The sequence below is a fragment of the Rhyacophila brunnea genome, unplaced genomic scaffold (genome assembly GCF_057557595.1).
Source record: "Rhyacophila brunnea isolate RB1 unplaced genomic scaffold, BYU_Rbru_1.0 scaffold_23, whole genome shotgun sequence".
NCBI classification, from domain to species: Eukaryota; Metazoa; Arthropoda; class Insecta; order Trichoptera; family Rhyacophilidae; genus Rhyacophila; species Rhyacophila brunnea.
Genome location: NW_028232893.1, coordinates 13,806,214 through 13,826,209, shown reverse-complemented (window position 1 = coordinate 13,826,209; position 19,996 = coordinate 13,806,214). Strand labels below are relative to the sequence as shown.

At 32.8% G+C, this 19,996-nt stretch overlaps 1 protein-coding gene across 1 annotated transcript in view; it reads left to right on the top strand.

Moving 5' to 3' along the window:
• Window positions 1–19,996, top strand: part of LOC147069570 (bicaudal D-related protein homolog) — a 272,966-nt gene that overhangs the window by 230,908 nt on the left and 22,062 nt on the right. The window contains exon 2 of the mRNA XM_085950325.1: window positions 6,059–6,199. Coding sequence (XP_085806451.1) covers window positions 6,059–6,199 — 141 coding nt within the window. The remainder of the gene's footprint in view (window positions 1–6,058; window positions 6,200–19,996) is intronic.

Sequence of the window (19,996 nt, the reverse complement as noted above, 5' to 3'; positions counted from 1 at the left end):
ATCTGCGCCTGCACAGTAGAACGATAATGGCGAACCTGCCGGTAAAAATATGAACTACTCATTTTGAGGTTAACATATTTTCAATACGTCCTGTCAAATAGTACTATAAAATGACAACACCTGTCTTGCTTACTCTTGAAGAATGAGATTGGAGAGACAGTCAGCACTTTTACGTATAAACAGTTATTGTCATGACAGTTTAAAATAAGCACAATTGCCGACAGTAAATCCATGTACGTATACAGGCGCTAATAATGTCATGCAAAAGTGGCTTTGGTATGAGAAGAAGACAGTTTTATATACTAAAAAAACACAAAATTAATCTTTAGACAATATTAGGAGGCTTAACTTGTAATTTCACGTTTCATATAGATAATAATTTCCATTTAAATGGTCAAAATAAGCCAGGGGGTTGGAGCGGACCCTTTTTTAAGTTGCTCCGCTCCGGGACCAAATACTTCCTGCAGCTTCGCTCCAGGGTATGCTGCGCGCTAATAAAGTTTTAATATGTATACAATATAGTTTTCAAATAAGGTTTATTATTCGTCATTTTCATTATTAATTACATTAAACAAAAACTACAACAAATCGTCTTTCATTATCTGACTCTTCTGTCAAAAAAAGTGAGGTTATTTATCACTAGGCAATGCTTCCGTATTTCAAATAAGTCCAGTATTGCAAAGAGTCAAATATAATATTTTCATTCCATTTTACGAAGAAAATTTTATAAAAAAAAATATCCGGAGCTGTGCAGCACTACAAATTTTCGGTGCTCCGGATAAAACCCCATTGCTCCACTGCTCCGTGCTCTTGCTCCGAGCTCCGCTCCAACGCTTTGAAATAAACAGTTGCAAATCGCAGTAGAATACGCGTTTATATTTTAAAATATAAAATAAGGATTATAATTACGAGGCTTTGCTTATAATATTATATTCTTTGAGTGTTACGTTCTATACAGCTACACTACAGTAGGTAACCTGCCTATAATATGTATGTTTAATAGTATCTACTGTTATTTTCGGCTACAAATCGTTTACCTCCCTCCAAAAGATAGTATTCGCTACTGGCATCCAGATGCTATCGCAAAAGGCGCATCGCATTAGATTATTATGCAACGGTAACAATCATAAAGGCCCGTTCTAGCACGATATCGTTCATCTTTAATTTGCAACAACCAACATCACTGCGAATAATAATTATTACTTACGAAAGCCTGCTTAAAACTTTGTTTGCCAATAACACGGAAACCAACAAAGAATCCATCAATATAAAAATTTAAATTCTGTTATGAAATCATTTATATTATACAGCAAATTAGCCTATTTATAAAGGGAAAACCTTAGATTACTCCCCTTAGGTTAAAGGCAACTGCCCTACATTCTGATCCAGACGTAATTAATACCAGACGAATGAGAGTTTTATAGAGGATTATTTAGGCTTTCCTTGACTGTATTGTTATTTATGTGTTTTTGAGACCAAAATAGCACCCATTGACGAGGTTCATTCAATAATGTATTACACGTTTATGTTAGCCGGATCACACGTTAAAACACGTCTCGACTGCAACACGTCGAATATGTCGATGATAATTTGATGGTCGTCATAAAACATATCTAATTTAATTAAATGTACCTTCGCGTACACCCCGAATGTGACATTTTAGTTTTTTTTTTAAAAACAATTGATGTCGCATGCAACAATTTTCATCCGACATGGAGCATAGATATAATACCAAAATATCGTACCGGCACATGTGCAGGAGCTACTTTTTCATTCATTTAGACTAGTTGCATGACGTCACTGTCCCGGCATGAGCTCTTCTATGCGATTGAAAGAAAGTTGAAATATTACGCTCAGTTTTGATTTATGACTATGCAGGACGATTATTCTTCTTCTTCTTTCACCCTATCACGCCCCAGCATTGGAGCATAGGGCAAGCACAAGTTCGCGCCACTTCCCTCGATCTATCGCCAACTCTCGCGCCTATCGGTATGCTAGACCGGCAACGCGTAGATGATATTACTATCTGTCAATGCCCTATGTAGAACTGATGATGGTGAGAATCTTAATTTATCAAAAGTATTTATTCGAATCAATTCAAACCTGAAATTAAATAAGTAACCATTACAATAAATTATTACACTACCGAAGTTGAATTGCAAATTGCAATAGAATCAGTTGCATCATACTGCAGACTAACATTGGTGAATCAAAGGCTAATATTGCATACACGAGTTGAAATGAGTGGTGTGCAATCCCAAATCAAGAGCCGTGGAAGATTGATATATATATTCCATATTATTTTGATCACAATGATAAAGTACCGACATTCAGCAATAATACATCTATTGTCTTATGACAGAACTAGAGCGGTGTGCATTGAACGTGTAATTATTATATATTATTTTACCGTAACTTCGGTGACATTTTTCAAATTATTCTCTTTGTACTTTAGCTACGTACTGTGTTATAAAAAAGAATACTACGTTTTTATTGATAATTGATGTGTTAGGTTTGGGCGTTCAAAGCCCGGTGCCTGCACCTCCAGCAGTTGCGAAATGCCGCGTCAAAGGATGTGACAATGAGTAAAATATCCATCCTTTAGTCCACTTGACTAACTGGATGAAATTTAAGTTTTTCCTGAGAATCATTGATGTTATCTGGTTACGAAATTTAACTAAAATACTGGCTTAGTTATCTGACAGTTTTACTCATATTAATGATCTGAGTGTTTTCAAGAAAAAGCGATAGATACCTGTACACACTGAAGGCTTCCGAAACATTGAAATTGTCTTTGGCGTTGAATGATTGAAAGAAGCGATCTCTTAATTTTTCTTCACTTCATTGTTAGTAATTAGGGCCCGGATTTATATGCTAGTGCATGTTTTGTTAGGGTGTATGCACAGCTATGAGAGTTGCACAGAAATCTGTTTTGAAAGACACAGAATCCTAAAATAAAATTTTATTGTGCATATAAATGCATATTTCAGACGTTAGAGCATATCTGAGACAATAGTGCATATTTCATAAATACATGCATATTTTAGAGCTTTTGAATTTATAATTTTAGTTTTTATAAATTATTTTATCGAAATATAACTAAGTTAGGAAGGTAGATAGTTTAGATGCACTTGCATTGTTAATGCCATCTCCGAGCTGTGGATTTATCAGAAAAAGTGAAGTCAACTCGGGCACTTTTATTTAAAGTTTGCCCAATCACCTCTATGGACGTTGAGAGGTCATTTTCCGCATATAAACAAAATACTGACAAATACCTATGCGGAAAAATTTAATGCCAGAGCGAAAAAAAAATTGTACGTAATTTTTTTTCGGGCAAAAAACAGAAAACAGTATTTAGGAATAGTTAAGTGTGTCGTTTTTGTTTTTTAAGTTATGTTTGGTTCATATTGCATTTATTATTCAATTATTTGTACTTGTGGAAAAGCTATTTTGAAGATTGTAATTGATTAACTTTAAATTCATTGTTTGTGTTTTTCAGTTCTGCTATCGTATTATGTTGAAAAATTATTAACTAGGTACTTGTTTGTCAGTAATATTGAGTAAAGTGGGTATTTACAAATTTTCCCACAAAAAATGTCAATTTTTAACTGCATATTTCTTCGGTTTTAGTGCATATTTTATTGATTTTAAGTGCATACGTGCATGCATATAATCAAGTTTTTTGTTGCATATAAATCCGTCCCCTATTAATAATATTGGATTTATAACACTTATCTACTATGCATGAAGAAATCATGATTGTGAATGTTTCGATTTGCTCATTAAAATCAAGTAAAAAAAATATTTTATTACATATTTTTTTTCATCTACAGTACTTGTTTTTTTCTCCATCATTCACGTCTACATACCTATTATCCCGGTGTATACCGTGGCGTAACGAACATTAGGTTTCCTTCAAAGTTGTGATGAGAGTGTCCCAGAAGTAACTTTCCAAGGGGAATGGGACGACTGGACTCCGGACAATTGGACGAAGCACTGTCGTAGACACGTATACAGAACGTAGACGAGGTATTTTAATCAGTTTCTATCTACTACTTAGTAGTTTTAATTCATTTTACTCTTAACACATTGTTTTCTTTATTGTGGATTGAGAATTACCATGCCTAAGGCTTTATATAAAATAAAAAAACTCTTTTTTCGTTGGAACTTAAACATATGCACGATTAAATCATTATTTACGTCCGCATATTTACATTCTCACAAACTATTAAATCGTAATATAAATAATAATATTATTTTTTTAAAGTACCTATAAGTACCTAACGTCTATTTATTTTCGAATTCCGTGGCGTCCAGTTGTCCCGGTGCCAATTCGTCCTAGACCCCTTTCCAAGACCTTGGTTGGCGTGCACTAGGACTAGAGTGTGAGTGATTCCTATTCTAATATAATCTCTTTCTTGCTCGACAAACTGAGTAATTTTCTCACATAGATACCATGTCGCATTGGCCGACTGGTCAAACTGAGGGTAGGACCGACTTGAAAGGTTCTTCTCTTTCTCTTCGACATATGGGGACAAAGGATGTGATCGGCATCCTGCAATTCCCCACATAAATTCTATTAGGTGAAGCTGTGAGAACTTGGAAACAACACCGTCGTTAACAGTTAAAAACTGAGAATTTCAATGGTCTAAAATACTACTGAAGTACTGTAATGTTCAAACTGTGATTAAAACAATTAAATTTTTGACAATATTATGAATTCATTTTCAAATGAGATATTTCACTGCTAAGATGCCAAGCGAATTAATCTATTAATTAATTTTAATTAATTCTTGTTCTCTCTATCTTAAGATCTATGACACTACCTAATAGCGGAAATAGAAATCTATGGTTTAGAACGCGCTCATAATTTAAAAGATGACATGTCAAGTTTACGCGCGAAAGTTTTTATTTTTCGGTTCGTTGGGTTGACAGAATGAGATTTTTTTATTGTTTTGTTTTCAACGGACTCATCATTCGTTTAATAATAATTCAGAAAAATGTTAAATTGCTTTTGACATAATAGAGAGAAAAGAAATTTATCTTTTAGATTAACTCAAAAGATATTTTTTAAGTTTTACGAGAATTTAAAAAAAAATCATATTGTTATTTTATATTTTCTTTATCAAGTTCAAAATATGTACTAGAAGGTATAAAAATGACTTCACTAGTCCAAAAGAATTAATAGCTTGCACATCTTGCAACATTACTCATAAGATCAATTTGAATAAAGAATTTTGTTGGATTCATCATGTCTTCACTAAACTTTCCTGCTAAACAAATTCTTTTATCTTCGTCAGGGAATAATTTATGTGTACGAATTTTTGGGGCTCTATTATTTATAGACAATAGTTCTTCCTTATCATCAGACACACAGTAATGTTTCAATTGCATTATGATGCACGTCGCGTACTATCACGCTGTCACGGCGACAAATTTAGTCTATGGTTTTGTCATTTTGCAGAATATTTTGAACGATCACTATCTCTGTAAATTCAATGAAGGAGAACGCCAACTCCAATGTATTAGTATTTTGAACTATTATTCATTATTCTTTCTAATTTCAATTACTTTTACAGTTTCTACGTCTGCGTTAAATTTACTTGCTATATTGCATCCATAGATATTCTGAACAGAATCCAACCTGCAGACCATAGATAATAAACAACATTCTTATAGAAAATACATAGTGCCAACCACTAAAAACAAAAAACACGCGATTTTGACATGAGTCAAAAATGTGTATACATGTAGAAAATGACGTTCATTGAGTCATGCGAGTGTCGATGCAGTGCGGTATGCGTGAGGTGGGCCTATTGTTGTTCTGATGATTTCGGCAAATTTTGCTAATTGACAATGTTCGTTTAATTAAAGGTTCAAAATGTGCTACAGGATAGGAGCATCAGTCTGATTACACACACTTTTTTTCCCGTAGCGGCACCTTACTGTGACGTCAAGTGATAGTACGCGAAGTGCATCATAATATATTTGACACTTATTAATACACACCAAATTTATATGTCACGTTTAACAATTTTTATTTTTCTTCTTCTTCCAGGCGCTAGAACAAGAAAAACACCTGCTGAGAAGGAGACTCCAGGCTACCGAGGAGGAGAGTGAAGCTCGAATGCTGGAGCTGCAGTCGGATGTGCGAGAACTCTCCTCGAAGCTAGACCAAAAAGATACCAACGTCAAACAGGTAAAACTCACTAACATTCAAATTCAATTTTATATTATTTTACATATTATTGTGAACATTACAATTATAAAACGAAGACATTAACATGACATAAAAAAACAAAGAAAATAAGTAAGTCATATAGGTAAGTCAAATGACAAGTAAAGTAAATTCAAATATCACAAAAAAGTATATGGAAATACACCGACCGGACTAAGTATACCTTATGTTTTAATTTTATAAAACAACTAGGTGAAGAACTGTTGGGCGACCCAAATTCCGGTGATTGCGTGTAGAGATGGTTATCGAGAAATCTCGTCTCGATAATTCTCGCGAAATTATATTTTTCAAAATTTTGAGAATTCTCATTTCTCGAGAAATCATCAATGAAATTCTCGAAAAACAACAACAGGGCCACACAAGGCCAACAGCTTAATGGAATTTTTAAGAGAAAATAAAAAAAGGTCCTTACTGTCAATCGGAACGGAAGAGGTAATTTCGTAATAATGTCGATTTCTCGAGATTTCTTGAGAAATCACAAGCATGGCGTGGTCCGCAATGCGCGAGCAATCGGGATTCCGAATGGGTGGTTGATTACGGGAAATAGATCGGACTGGAGACGAGGACATGGGCTGTTGCACCACGAGTCTTGTGATTAATAAACCCGTGTTGCAAGTTGGATAAACTCATCGACTCACTGCATTCATGGCTTAATTTAAAGTGGCCCTGTGGCGAAGTTGATTTGGTGAATGGCATGAATTTCATGATTTGCATAATTACCTTTTCTCTTGTTCTTGCTGCTAAGAAATATTACATACGCAAATATAAACGTTTTCTATAATTTTCTGTTACAAAATAGCAGTAAATAATAGCACCTACCTGCATTAAACTTAATAATAAGGCTTTAAAATGCTGCTCGAACCGAGATATCATTACATTAAATGCTCCATTTGTGTTTGTTGTTCTAATGTTTACTTTCGTAATGGTAAAAATTATTATCGTTGTAGGTAAATAATGCTATAAAATTTGGGTCAAAATCTATGATTACATACCTACTTTATCCGTTGTGAGATTTTCGTCATGAACATTGAGCTAAATATCTCTTTTGGCGCGCTGTAAATTGAGAATTGCAAACAATTCAATGTTATGCTCTAAACAAATTTAACACTTTCAAAATCTTCATAAAAGACCGTCAAATGTCACATTATTTATTAGCATAACTAATGATGAAATAAATATAATAAATCAAACAATCTGAATCTGGTTTTCCATAATGGATTCAGCGTTTATTTGAAGATAATTCAAGACAATTTATGACACGAGGAAGTTATCAATTATTGGTAGTCAACACGCGTTGATATTGTTTCTACGATACGTATTTTTCTCACTTGGTAAGATTTAAAAAGTAAGTTCATTTTGTAACCTAATTGATCGTACACCTTATGATTGGACCCAATCGGCGCCAGTTTGACCAGCTGCTGTTACAGGATGCAGTACATGGTGAAGATTAATCAAATTTAAGAAAATTTAATTTTTGTAATGTTGATTTTACTTAATAATAGATGTAGCTATCATTTTATGACGTTAGCTATATACAGTCTGATATATGTTTTTAAGAATTAATTTATTTATAAAATCTATTTTACAACGTTTTTATTATGTCGTATTCTTATTTTTCCGGTGGTTGTTTATCCAGTACAAATCTTGCAATCGTCTTGCAACTAACTTCTCGACTAGCTAGGGGAATGGGACGATTTGGCACCGCGAACTGGCCTCCGCCGATTGGCCTCCGGTAATTGGCCGCTGGTACAATCGGACGCCGGCCCAATTGGACGCCGACCCAATTCGACGCCGACCCAACTGGCCTCCGGGAGATTGGACGCCGCACAGTTGAATTAAATGCGCAAAGGAATAGACGTACGTTACGATTTGTTGGAGTAAATAAGCAAGTCAGTTTAATATGCTTCTATCTTCTCAGTAGGTGTACCTTATACATTTCGCGCTTGACACATTTTTAATATAGATTGAGAAAAATTATTATGCCTGATGATGTTTATTAAAAGAAAATAATTCTTCCCTCGCTAAAACTTAAAGATGTGCATAATCAATTAATTTATTGTCTATACATGGGTACTTATTTATATTTACAACAAATATTTAAAATAATGTTAGATGTTAGAATGAAAATTACATTATATTTCAGCGTTTTATCGACTTAATATTATAATAAAGCTGAAATATGTATATTATTATGCATAAATGCGTATTTTAAGATAGTATGAAATTACAAACAAAATATTAAGTAAGTTATCTGCTAAGTATAAATGTTTCAGTAGTTTGATTGATAAACTACTTAGGTACTGGATGCCGGATGAAATCCCGAAGGCCGAAATCCCGAATGCTGAAATCCCGAATGGCCGAAATCCCGAAAAATGAAAAAATACAAACATCAATAATTGCGCAATTTTTGCAAGAGACACAAATCCCATTTTTTGTGGAAATATAAAAAATGTAAAATACAAACATCAATAATTGCGCAATCGTGAGCGCAATTTTTGTAAGAGAGACAAATCCCATTTTTTCGGAAAATGGGTTTTTCTGATTGCGCAATTTTTTCAGGAGAGACCATTTTGTAGAACGAACGGATTTTGTGCATCTCACAAAAATTGCGCAATTCACGATTGCGCAATTATTGATGTTTGTATTTTACATTTTTTTTATATTTCCACAAAAAATGGGTTTTTGTGTCTCTTGCAAAAATTGCGCAATTATTGATGTTTGTATTTTTTCATTTTTCGGGATTTCGGCCTTCGGGATTTCAGCAAGAATTATTTTCTTTTAATAAACATCATCAGGCATAATAATTTTTCTCAATCTATATTAAAAATGTGTCAAGCGCGAAATGTATAAGGTACACCTACTGAGAAGATAGAAGCATATTAAACTGACTTGCTTATTTACTCCAACAAATCGTAACGTACGTCTATTCCTTTGCGCATTTAATTCAACTGTGCGGCGTCCAATCTCCCGGAGGCCAGTTGGGTCGGCGTCGAATTGGGTCGGCGTCCAATTGGGCCGGCGTCTGATTGTACCGGCGGCCAATTACCGGAGGCCAATCGGCGGAGGCCAGTTCGCGGTGCCAAATCGTCCTAGACCCACTAGCTAGACATTTAAAACTTTTAAAATATATCAGAACAGGTTGCCAATGCATTCTTTTAATACTTTTTGCCATCTTTAAGTAGAATTGAATTCATTTTCAGTTAATTCTGTTTTGTATGAAAAGTTATTTCGGAAGAAATCCGTAATACAATCCACTAATATTGGTTTCTAGGGGTCTGGGGTCCTAGCAACTAAATTATTAATATATACGTTCGTTACTATGGAAACAAAATGAAATGTCAAAATGACATTTCAGTATTATTTCTATTAAGTACAATTTTTTTTGATCGTTTAAGCTAGTCAAGTTTATATGATTCAACAGAAAAATTAAAAACGTTGTATATTTTACACCGAATGTGCGAAATTAACTATTACATGAAATGCGCAAAATTTTGGCTAATTCATGTAATAGTCAAGCCTGTTGCCTTATTCATGAATTAGGTAAATTTTCTGCTGAGTACATGAATTCGCCAGGGTATGGAATTCTTGAACTGTCAACATGACAGAAGAAAAAGTAAATTTAATACGGATGGTTTTATTAGTTATAATTGGACATAATATAATATTATTATTATTAGGTTAGGTTAGGTTTTGTAATTCTGAATTAAACTATTCAACTGAATGTCCATTTTGAGGTTAGCTATCAAGTGTCAACAAACTATCACAAACATTCAATCGACCATTGCACGTTTGATACCCAAGCACGAATCAAATCGCGAAAATGCTTTTCAATAAAATTCTTCCGTTATCATATTATAGTTTTAGATTTTTTTAGCGCATAGTAAATGGATATGAACGTCATTGTAGGACGACATTTGACACAATTGTTTAGTTTGATTAGTTGCAAAAAATACCACCGGAGCGCGATCATCTATTTTGACCATAGATAATATATGTACATTTTGACCAATGCATGAGCATTTGATACATTTAGTTTAGTTGCAAAAAATACCACCGTAGAGCTACTATCTAATTTGTCCAATACATGAACTAGGCAGAAAAATTACTGCCGAATTCACGCACTCTTCAGATATTTTGTCTAATTCATGAATAAGGCAACGGGCTTGCATTTTTCATGATTTAGGCAAAATTTTGCCCATTTCATGTAATATTCAATTTCGCACATTCGGCGTAACATATATAAAAAGTTCTTTTTATCTTGAAATTATTTATTTAAATTTGTCAAAATAATGATCAATTATTCAGTAGGTATGAGGTTTTTGAGACAGTAAAAAACATATAATGGCCCTTCATCTTCTAAATATCTTGTAGATTATTATATTTATCATCAGTTTTAGTATATTTTTCTTTTATTATTTAGTGCTACGAGTATCATGGACTTTTTATGTACGTCATTTTGTATTTAAAAAAAGGCTAATAAACGCCAATAAACTATATTTGACATGTTTTTTGATTCCTCTGATACCTACATAAAGTTAACTTAAAATATAAGTAAATATTCAATACATATGTAAATTTTAAAGATTTATTTGAATTAAATGAACAATAAATGAGTTACTTATATCAATTTTAGTAATCAGAGTGCCTTTTAAAGTGATTCAGTAAATTCTAATTCTAAATTCAGTAGTTTGCGTTAATTCACCCTGCCTCCATTAAGAGCATACATCAGTGAAACGGCAAATAATTTTCAACAATAGGTGGGACGTAATTTCGCACTCGTTGCGAATCGGAGAGCGATAGTCAAGCTGTGAGCACGTCAATTTGTTTTATGATGGTGTTGGAGGAATATATTCTTAAATCGTGTAAAGATGACTAAAAAACGTTACGCATTTACTCGAAAAAGAAAAGATGTCAACGAATATATTATTATCATTACTCATATAACAATAAACGTAACATTAAATGGACGCATGTTGAATTTTTATGACAGATTATATTTTGTTCGTCTCGCGCCGTTTGCACAACTTGCGCGTTGCGTAGTCACGATGTTTTTAGACCATGCCTCAGCTGAAGTATAGCCTTAATATATCTCACCTCCTGCACTTAATTATGACTTTAAATTATACCAAATATCACCGTCTTACAATATGATAATATTATCTACCTTTCTACCCCTACCATACAGCATTGACAATAATTAAGACCATAGACAAACTTAAATGTAAATTACGGTAACTATACTTCAAAAAGCTCACCAATTGAGCGAAATACGTGTTTAGAAACACTGTCTATAAAATATGGTGACCCATGTTAGATATTTTTCTTTTATTAAATACCCATCGAATATTCATGAGACTTAACAATGGTAAATTCTTATTAATGAAAATACATAACTTTGAAAAACTAAGCACGGCAGAGTGTCATTCCAACTGTCCGGGTGAGTTCCCTTATTCTTTAATATGTCTATAATGTCTATAAATCATACGTTAAGGGGGGACATGCTCAGCGTAGGTCAAAATGGAACTTTTATTACATTTTCAAACCAAAAACAACATTTGAACATGTACCGTTTAAAAAAAAAAAAAAAAAATCGGTTAGGTACATGTTCAAACACGCGCGTTAACATGATCTTACTCCCTACTTCAAATTTAGTTTGTCAATTTATGGCTACGGCCGTATGTTGTAGCTTAACCACTGGGGAATGACAAAAGAAATGGCGTATTTCAAAAAAACACTACCTTATTCTTAGGTCAATAATTATTGTAAAGCAATCATTATTCGTAGTATGTTTATCACACTTGAATGGTCAAAAACATAGCATATAATAAGTATCTTTAGAATTATCTTCAAATGTGTTAATTTTGCCCATTTTTGAATAATAAAATGCCAAATTCTTGTCAAATCTGGGATCACAGAGATTATCAATATATTTTTTATCGTAAATATTTTACAAAAATAATCTCGTCATAAATTATACTAATGGTTTTATAAATGCGTTTAAAAATTAATAAATGTAAAAAATCTTAACACCGCTGCACATTCATGTACTGAAATATGACTATATTCTAAAACATTAGAGCGAGAGGTTTAAAAGAACACTATTTTATGTAATAAAAATACTTTTTGCAGTCATCAAATGTTTAAAATAAATATAAAGGATAACAAGGCTTCAAAATTATATAAATATGTTATCTACAACGTTTAAGGAATGTCCAGGATCATGGTTTTAAAATGCAATAAAAGCTCTATTTTGACCTACGCTGAGCACGTCCACCCTTAACAGAGGAGTTTCAAATTGAACTACCTAATTGAAAACAGCTATTGTAATTAATCATGTTAAACAATATGTAATCATATTGTAGTAATCACAAGTTTTGTCATTAACGGAACCTTTGGACCAATATTAAATATCTAGGAACATGGGTAAATGAGAAATGTACCTTCGGGTATTAGTTTGCCGTTGTGTTATCAAAATCCTTGTATTTAGATTTCATGGTGGTAGGTATGGACGACATACCAAGTAATTTCACAAAGAGTTAACGCTTTTGAGATGTGGGTAAATGTCATGCCCCCCACATTCTGAAGCGGACCCTCAAGCTAGGATGCTTGGCGGGTCCCCCTACCTATCGCTAAGGGTAAAATCAGTGTGACGCGCTGCAGTAGCGTTATCCAAGTGGTGTATTTTTAGCGATTTTTTATATTTTTAATATGTACCTACATCCATTTGAATAATAGAGTTGTCGAGTATCAGCACACAGTACACAATTGCATCGCACAACCAAGTTTTAATTATTAATATCATTAAAGTAAAATTTAATAGCGCCGCAGGCGACTTTTTTTACTATTAGAGAAAAATTCTGATCTGTGTTTATTTCACTTATCTAGTCGGTTCGTCACGCCGGGCCTTTCCTGAGCCCGGGCCCCCAGGCTAGAGCCCTGTCAGCCCCCCCCCCTTTGTGGGGACCATGGTAAATGTATCCTCAAAATTTCTTGAACAGACAGCGTAATAAATGTTGCTGTGTAGTATATAAAACAACTATATTAACTTGGTCACATGAGAGGATAAAACTACAGCTTTCCTCAACTTTCCAAGGAAATATCAACAGGCAATATAGCAGAGGAAAACGTCACATTTTTTGGCTTATGAAGCTTCATCAAACTGTTCGGAGTAGCAGATGATAGAGCGAAGTCCTCTGATAGGGGGTAGTCCGGGAACAATCATAACATTACTTACATCAGTGTTCCCCAACATTTTTACACCTGCAGACTGCAGGTAAAAAAGGGAAAAAAATTTCGCGGACCACAAATACTGAAATAAAAATGGTTTTTTACGTAATATTTTTTTAATCTTATATTGTAACAGACGGATATAACTATAACTAACAAATATACATATTATAACAGCCTGGTACAATTAAAATTTAACAAAAACAATGGGTTTTTTTCAACAAACTAATGCGAAACCTGCTGTTGCATCTTTGCTAATATATTAGATATTCTTGGCTGCAGTGCTGTCTCTGACAGTCGAAGTGCTGCATTCACGTCCAGTATATTCCTTTGTTTCGATTTTATTGACGACACGGACGAAAATGCTTTTTCGCATGAATATGTTGTTGAAAATGACACCAATAAATAATTTATAGCTTTACAGCTAAAAAATGGATATTCATCTTCCAAAACTATGGAAATAATTTAATGTCCCTTGGGTGGCCCGGTACCATTTGATCCACGGACCGGAAATTGGGGACCACTGACTTATATAATTACAGATGGCATCAGGTGTCAAATTTGCATGACTGTTCCAAATACCTTGAAGAAACATGCAAGACTATTGCCAAGTTCCGAAGCTCATTAAGAAAAAATAACTTACTATAAAATGACAATGAACTGGGTTCAATGGAACTCTAAATCTAATAAAAATAATCATTTATTTCATTTAACCAACGTTAAAAGGCATATCACTGCTGCAATGAAGAACATTGCGAAATTTAAAATGTTGATTTTACCATTAAACGAAAGGCTATTTTGTTGATGATACAAATCTATCAAATCTTTCCTAACAGTTACCATGCAACAATGTGCACTTGGTATTCAACGTGTTGTGATCAATGACATTAATATGGACGAATCATCTGGAAAAGAAAATGACACTCACTTTATTGTCGGGTCTGCCGAATGGCATAATCTGTTCTAACGCCATTACAATAAAGGTGAGAGTGCTATAAATTCCTGATGCTTTTTGTTGGGTCTGCCGAATGGTTCGGTTCGAACGGGTTCGCTCAAATGAACATTTACATTAGAAACACTGTTCTAACGCCATTACAATAAAGGTCATATTGCTATAAATTCCCGATGCGTAATATCGCATAATGGAAATTGCGTGACGTCTACCTATACATGCGAATGCGCGAATTTACTTGCTAGCTACTGTGTTGAGTGCGTCGTCCATTAATAATGTCATTGGTTGTGATCAATCAAATTGTATACCTACAATTAAACTCTTTACTTGGTTTCAACAGAAATTGCAACAGCAGGTTTCTATTAATTTACAACAATTAATTTATGATTACACCGATAAATGGGACATTGGAGTTAATGGTCCCTCCAAACTACACCCCCCCCTCACCTACATTTGTCTACAAATAATTGACATATCCTCATGACTGGGAATATTTCAGGAGTAGTTATCAAATACTGAGGTCACCACGCACTCAATTGTGCTCTATACTGAATATACACGGCTTGAGGGCCCATTGGATAGAGTACATAGAAACAGCAAATTTCACTAAAATAACATAAGCTAATACAAAATTCAAAATACAAAAATGCCCACGGTGGCCACGCGGCTTAAGCGTTGGACTATCACGCCGTGGGTCCCAGGTTCGAATCCTGGATCTGGCAAGTACACATATTGTTTTTCAATTTGTGTGTAAGTCAGGGTATGGACCTAATAGGTTGAGCAAGTGGCTGACATCCATTTCTCGTAAAAAACAAAATCTGTTAATACAAACCTCTACTCTGTAGAGGCCCATATGATCCTATTAGGATCGGACATGGTCGAAAAAAAAATACGAAATTGCCGAACAATTTAAGTAAAGAGATCATCACGTTGATAATATGCTGTCGAAATTTTCTAAATGCAATAAAATTTGCCTTTGTGGTGACCAAGTCGGACGATGCATACTACAATTACATCCTACTTCATACATTTTATCCAGGTCTATCTAAGCCCACTTCTCTCCAGTTTTGTACGCCCAATATCTTTAAATCAAACTCAATGCTATTCTTCCATTTTGTACGAGTTCGTGTGTAGTTAAATAAATAAACATAATTTTAAAACACGTCCGAAACTTAGCTATTAAGTATAAAAAAATACGGTGACAGACAGGAACATCATATCCATCGGATTCCAGTAAACGTGCTTTTCTAAATTAGTCACCTATTTCCTACCTATCTAATTATGACAAAATTAACTAGTATTCACGTAACGAAAGTGTTTCATAAAGTTTGCTAAAATCGCCTCTGTTAAACCGTAAATATATTTGTGTAACAATTTTCTATGAAAATGTGGTAATCAGTTTAATTAATTATAACAAACGTCAATACGTAAATTCTGATTCGTTTCACTTACCGAACGCAAGTGATTATTATATAATATAATTTATATTCACTGCTGAAAGTGTATCTAATGGTATTGACACTCCGTTCGCCGCTGACGATATACAAATGATAATCAATCGAGAGTTGATTGATCACCATAGCAATTGCCAATTTCATTTTAATATTATCTACATTCTACATCATACAATATAACCGATTTACAGTATACATTACCATTGTTTTTCTTGCCAGGTCCGATATTTTTTCATTCATTGTCATAATTCATAATATACCTACTTAATTACATAGTTAAATTAAAGAAAATTTAATTAGAACTAATTAATTTATTTTATCCATCTAAACCCGTCGCAATTTTATAGATATTTTTTATTATTATATTACATAAATAAAATAATGATTGCAAATCACTAAGGGTCCATATGCGCCACGTAGGTCAAAATGGAGCTTTTATGGTATTTTCAGAGCATAAGCCTGGACATTCCTTAAACGTTGTAGATAATCTATTTAACTATATAATTTTGAAGCCTTATTATCCTTTATATTTATTTTAAACATTTTATGACTGCATAAAGGATTTTTATTACACACCTTACATATACTTTGCAGCCTTAGACCTCTAGGCCACCGTGCTTGTCGCGATTATGTATTCCAATCCCGGGATCCTGAGCTATTATCGATACCTACAAATCTCGGGATTGATAAACATAATCCCGAAGCTTTTGGTATTATTTTTTTTTATCAATTTTTATGGGAAATAAAATAAAAACGAAAATATGACAAAAAAAATACTTTTAAGAACAAATAACTACATCAGAAATAAACTGAGTTTGAATAAAGTTTGATTTATACCCATGTGTAAGTTGCCGATTCATTTTATTTTTTCACATAAATTAATAAAAATGAGAAAGATTAGAAAAAAACAATGCTTCGCACTATTAACAAAGTAATTCCACCATGATCTCATACGTTTTACGGCAGTTGCATATTTGGCTGACTAATTAGATTTATGAAGCGGAAAGGCCATAAGTACACCATGATTTGCTTTACTATTTTAAATCTCGCTAACCCATTCATTAAGTCTTTACTATCAGAAACAGCAATCTCATATTAAATTCACATTATTATTTATATTACAATATTATTTACTCCATTAAACTTATATATTTCCAAGATTGAACGTATACAATATTAACAATAAATTTCAAATAGTATAAATTATACTAGATTTATTTTTGACCGATTTTATTAATGTTATTTGTAAATTTTAAAAAAATTATGTTAACAATCGAAAAAAATGCCAATTCCAAGACCAGTCCCGGGATCAGAATTTTGGCTCGGGATTGGATTCCCTAGTCGCGATGATGTGAAAAATTATAATAAAATAGTAATGGTAACATATCTGCGTTACATTCGAATTTATGCACACAATTTTAATATTGCGTCGAGCGGTAAAACATATACATGTTAAAATCGAAGAAATCTTTTTCATTGTCTCAATTATCCAATAATAAGTCACAATTTTTGTCAACGAGAATAGTATACACCTAATATTATTTTGTTTTATTCTTTACGCACTAAGTAGTACCTGTCGGGTGCAGGCGACATTTCTTCACTATGATATTGTAATACCTTAGTTTCATGGCCGCCTAATATCGGACGTGGGAAAATGTCGAAATAATATTGTATTAAGTAGCCGTAATATTATTTTTCTTACAATAAAAACTAAATAAACGCGGTGTGACTTGCACAAAGCCACGTGGTTGTAATAACGTTGGTTGTAACAAATGGTTGTTTTGTGTTATTAAAAAAAATAATATTACCAGTTACTCAAGATTATAATCAGCTAACTACTCTGTCTACTATAAATTCTTATCAACTCAAATATCTTTGGGTATCTTTGAGTGTATATGTTTATTTATTTCTTAATAAGTATATTTATCACTTGGTATTCACCACAAAAGCACAGAGTAAATGAAGGGGAGAATTTAAAATTGGTTAAAAAAATAGTGTTCATTAAAATATCTTTTAAATTGGTTTGGTGCATATTTTTGGCTTGTTTATATAAAACTCTTTCAATATTACAAATTGATTTCAAGGTAAGTACCATTTTTTTACATTTGGACGGACATATTATACAAAACAATTTAACTGATTTAGCAAACAAAACGTAAACGTAGGTACGTACAGCAATCTGTTTCCGATACAACAGCTTACTGTGAAGTATAATACGGCGAACTGTATACGTACAATTTTCCGGACACGAATTTTTACACTCACATTTGATAAAACTCGCCATCTGAACGAAACATGTATGGTAAATAGTTTATTTCATAAATTATAATGAATTACCCAAGCTCCACTATAGTCACTAAATATGAAGCTATAAACTCCGATGGTAGTGCTAGTTCTCGCTCATATTTTGAATGCAATAAGGTAAACTGTCTATAGAAAATGTGGATTGTTGTACCTTTATTGAAATAAGTGGTAATAATTTTAACGAATTATGAAATTGAAAATGTTCATTTACTGCAAACAGGTTACCGTATATCATATTATATCATTCGAAGATAATCAATAACTAGCACTACCATCGTAATTCAAAATTCGGAGCCACGTCCTGGATACAGTCGGCATTGTTAATTACCATCAAAATACACGCTGATTATCTCAAGAATTGGCAGCGCTCGGAATGGAAAGTTTTACGAACCAGATCACTCAATAATTTCAAAAACATATATCAACATAGTTATTTAATTTTATAAAAATAAATCTGTTAGATTTTTGTTATATTATGGCCTATCTAGCTCGGGTAGTCAAATTAATTATTTCACTAGCCGTAGCGATCATTTTGGGAATTTCATGAACCGGAACGGCGCTCCTGTGGCCTCCGGTCCATTTCAAGCTCTGCGAATTATTAAACATGTCTCCGGTATAAATTTAATATATTTCAAACATAATTTTCATAATTAGTATTTCTCTGATGTCTTTCAAATTATATAATATTATATTCAACAACACTTCCAATAATCATTTACCATGATTGTACGTGGATAAATTATTATTATGTTTGCTTGTATAATAAAAAATGATTTACATTTAATTGCCGTAGGTATCTATTATTATAAAAGACCGTTTTCAAAACAATTACTACCTTTCCCTTTTATGTCATTTATCCATCAAAACTATTCTTAAAATTGTTTATTTCACAATACTAATAGTAGTATTAATGTATACTTATTTGTATTTTTTTCAAATCACTCTCTTTTTAATTGTAATTATAAAGATACTCTTACTTTTAGAATAGCTCGAAGCATTGAATGAAATAATAATTTAATTATCAAAACAATCGCAAGAATATAGTAATTTAATTTATTATATTATGAGACATAATAGAGGCGCCCTTTAATTTTCTGATTTTAATTAAATATAATAAATGGTTTGATAATAATATTACTATACAAAATGGGGCAGGTGGAGTAGTGTCCCATGGGCCTAACAATTTTAGGGGCCACGACGTTCAAATATGTTAGAAAATAATTATAACTTATTTTAACACAATATGATTAACAGTATTAACACAGAGTTAACAATAACGCTCCGATTTGTTTAAACCGTGCAACAGATTAAAATCTCTCTGCCAAATGTAACTAAATAGACTAGCAACGTTAAGCATATATTTACAGATATTGTATGTTTGATTAAGTATTCTGCAATCTACTTTAATGATACAATTAAACTGTATGTCTGTCACTTTAAAATGTATACTTTTGGATCGGCATTTTGATTATTGTAATAACCAACTACAAAAACAACAATGATAGCTAACAATATTAAGGACAATTTGAGTTTGAATAATGAAAGATCATTCGAGATACTTTTTTAAATATGTATACACATCAATATCAATTAATACTCTAGTTTTATACAGAAACAACTCAAAATTTTAAGGTTTTCATGCAAAATGATTTATCTTGTATAATACAGTAATAAACAAGTTAAAAATTCTCGAATTTGTTATAAAATATAATAGCACTTTCTAGAATAAATAATTAATTTAATTCTATACGGAATGACTGAGTTGACTAAATATAAAATATAGATTTCCCTAAAAAAAAGGTCTGTAAATCGAGATGACAA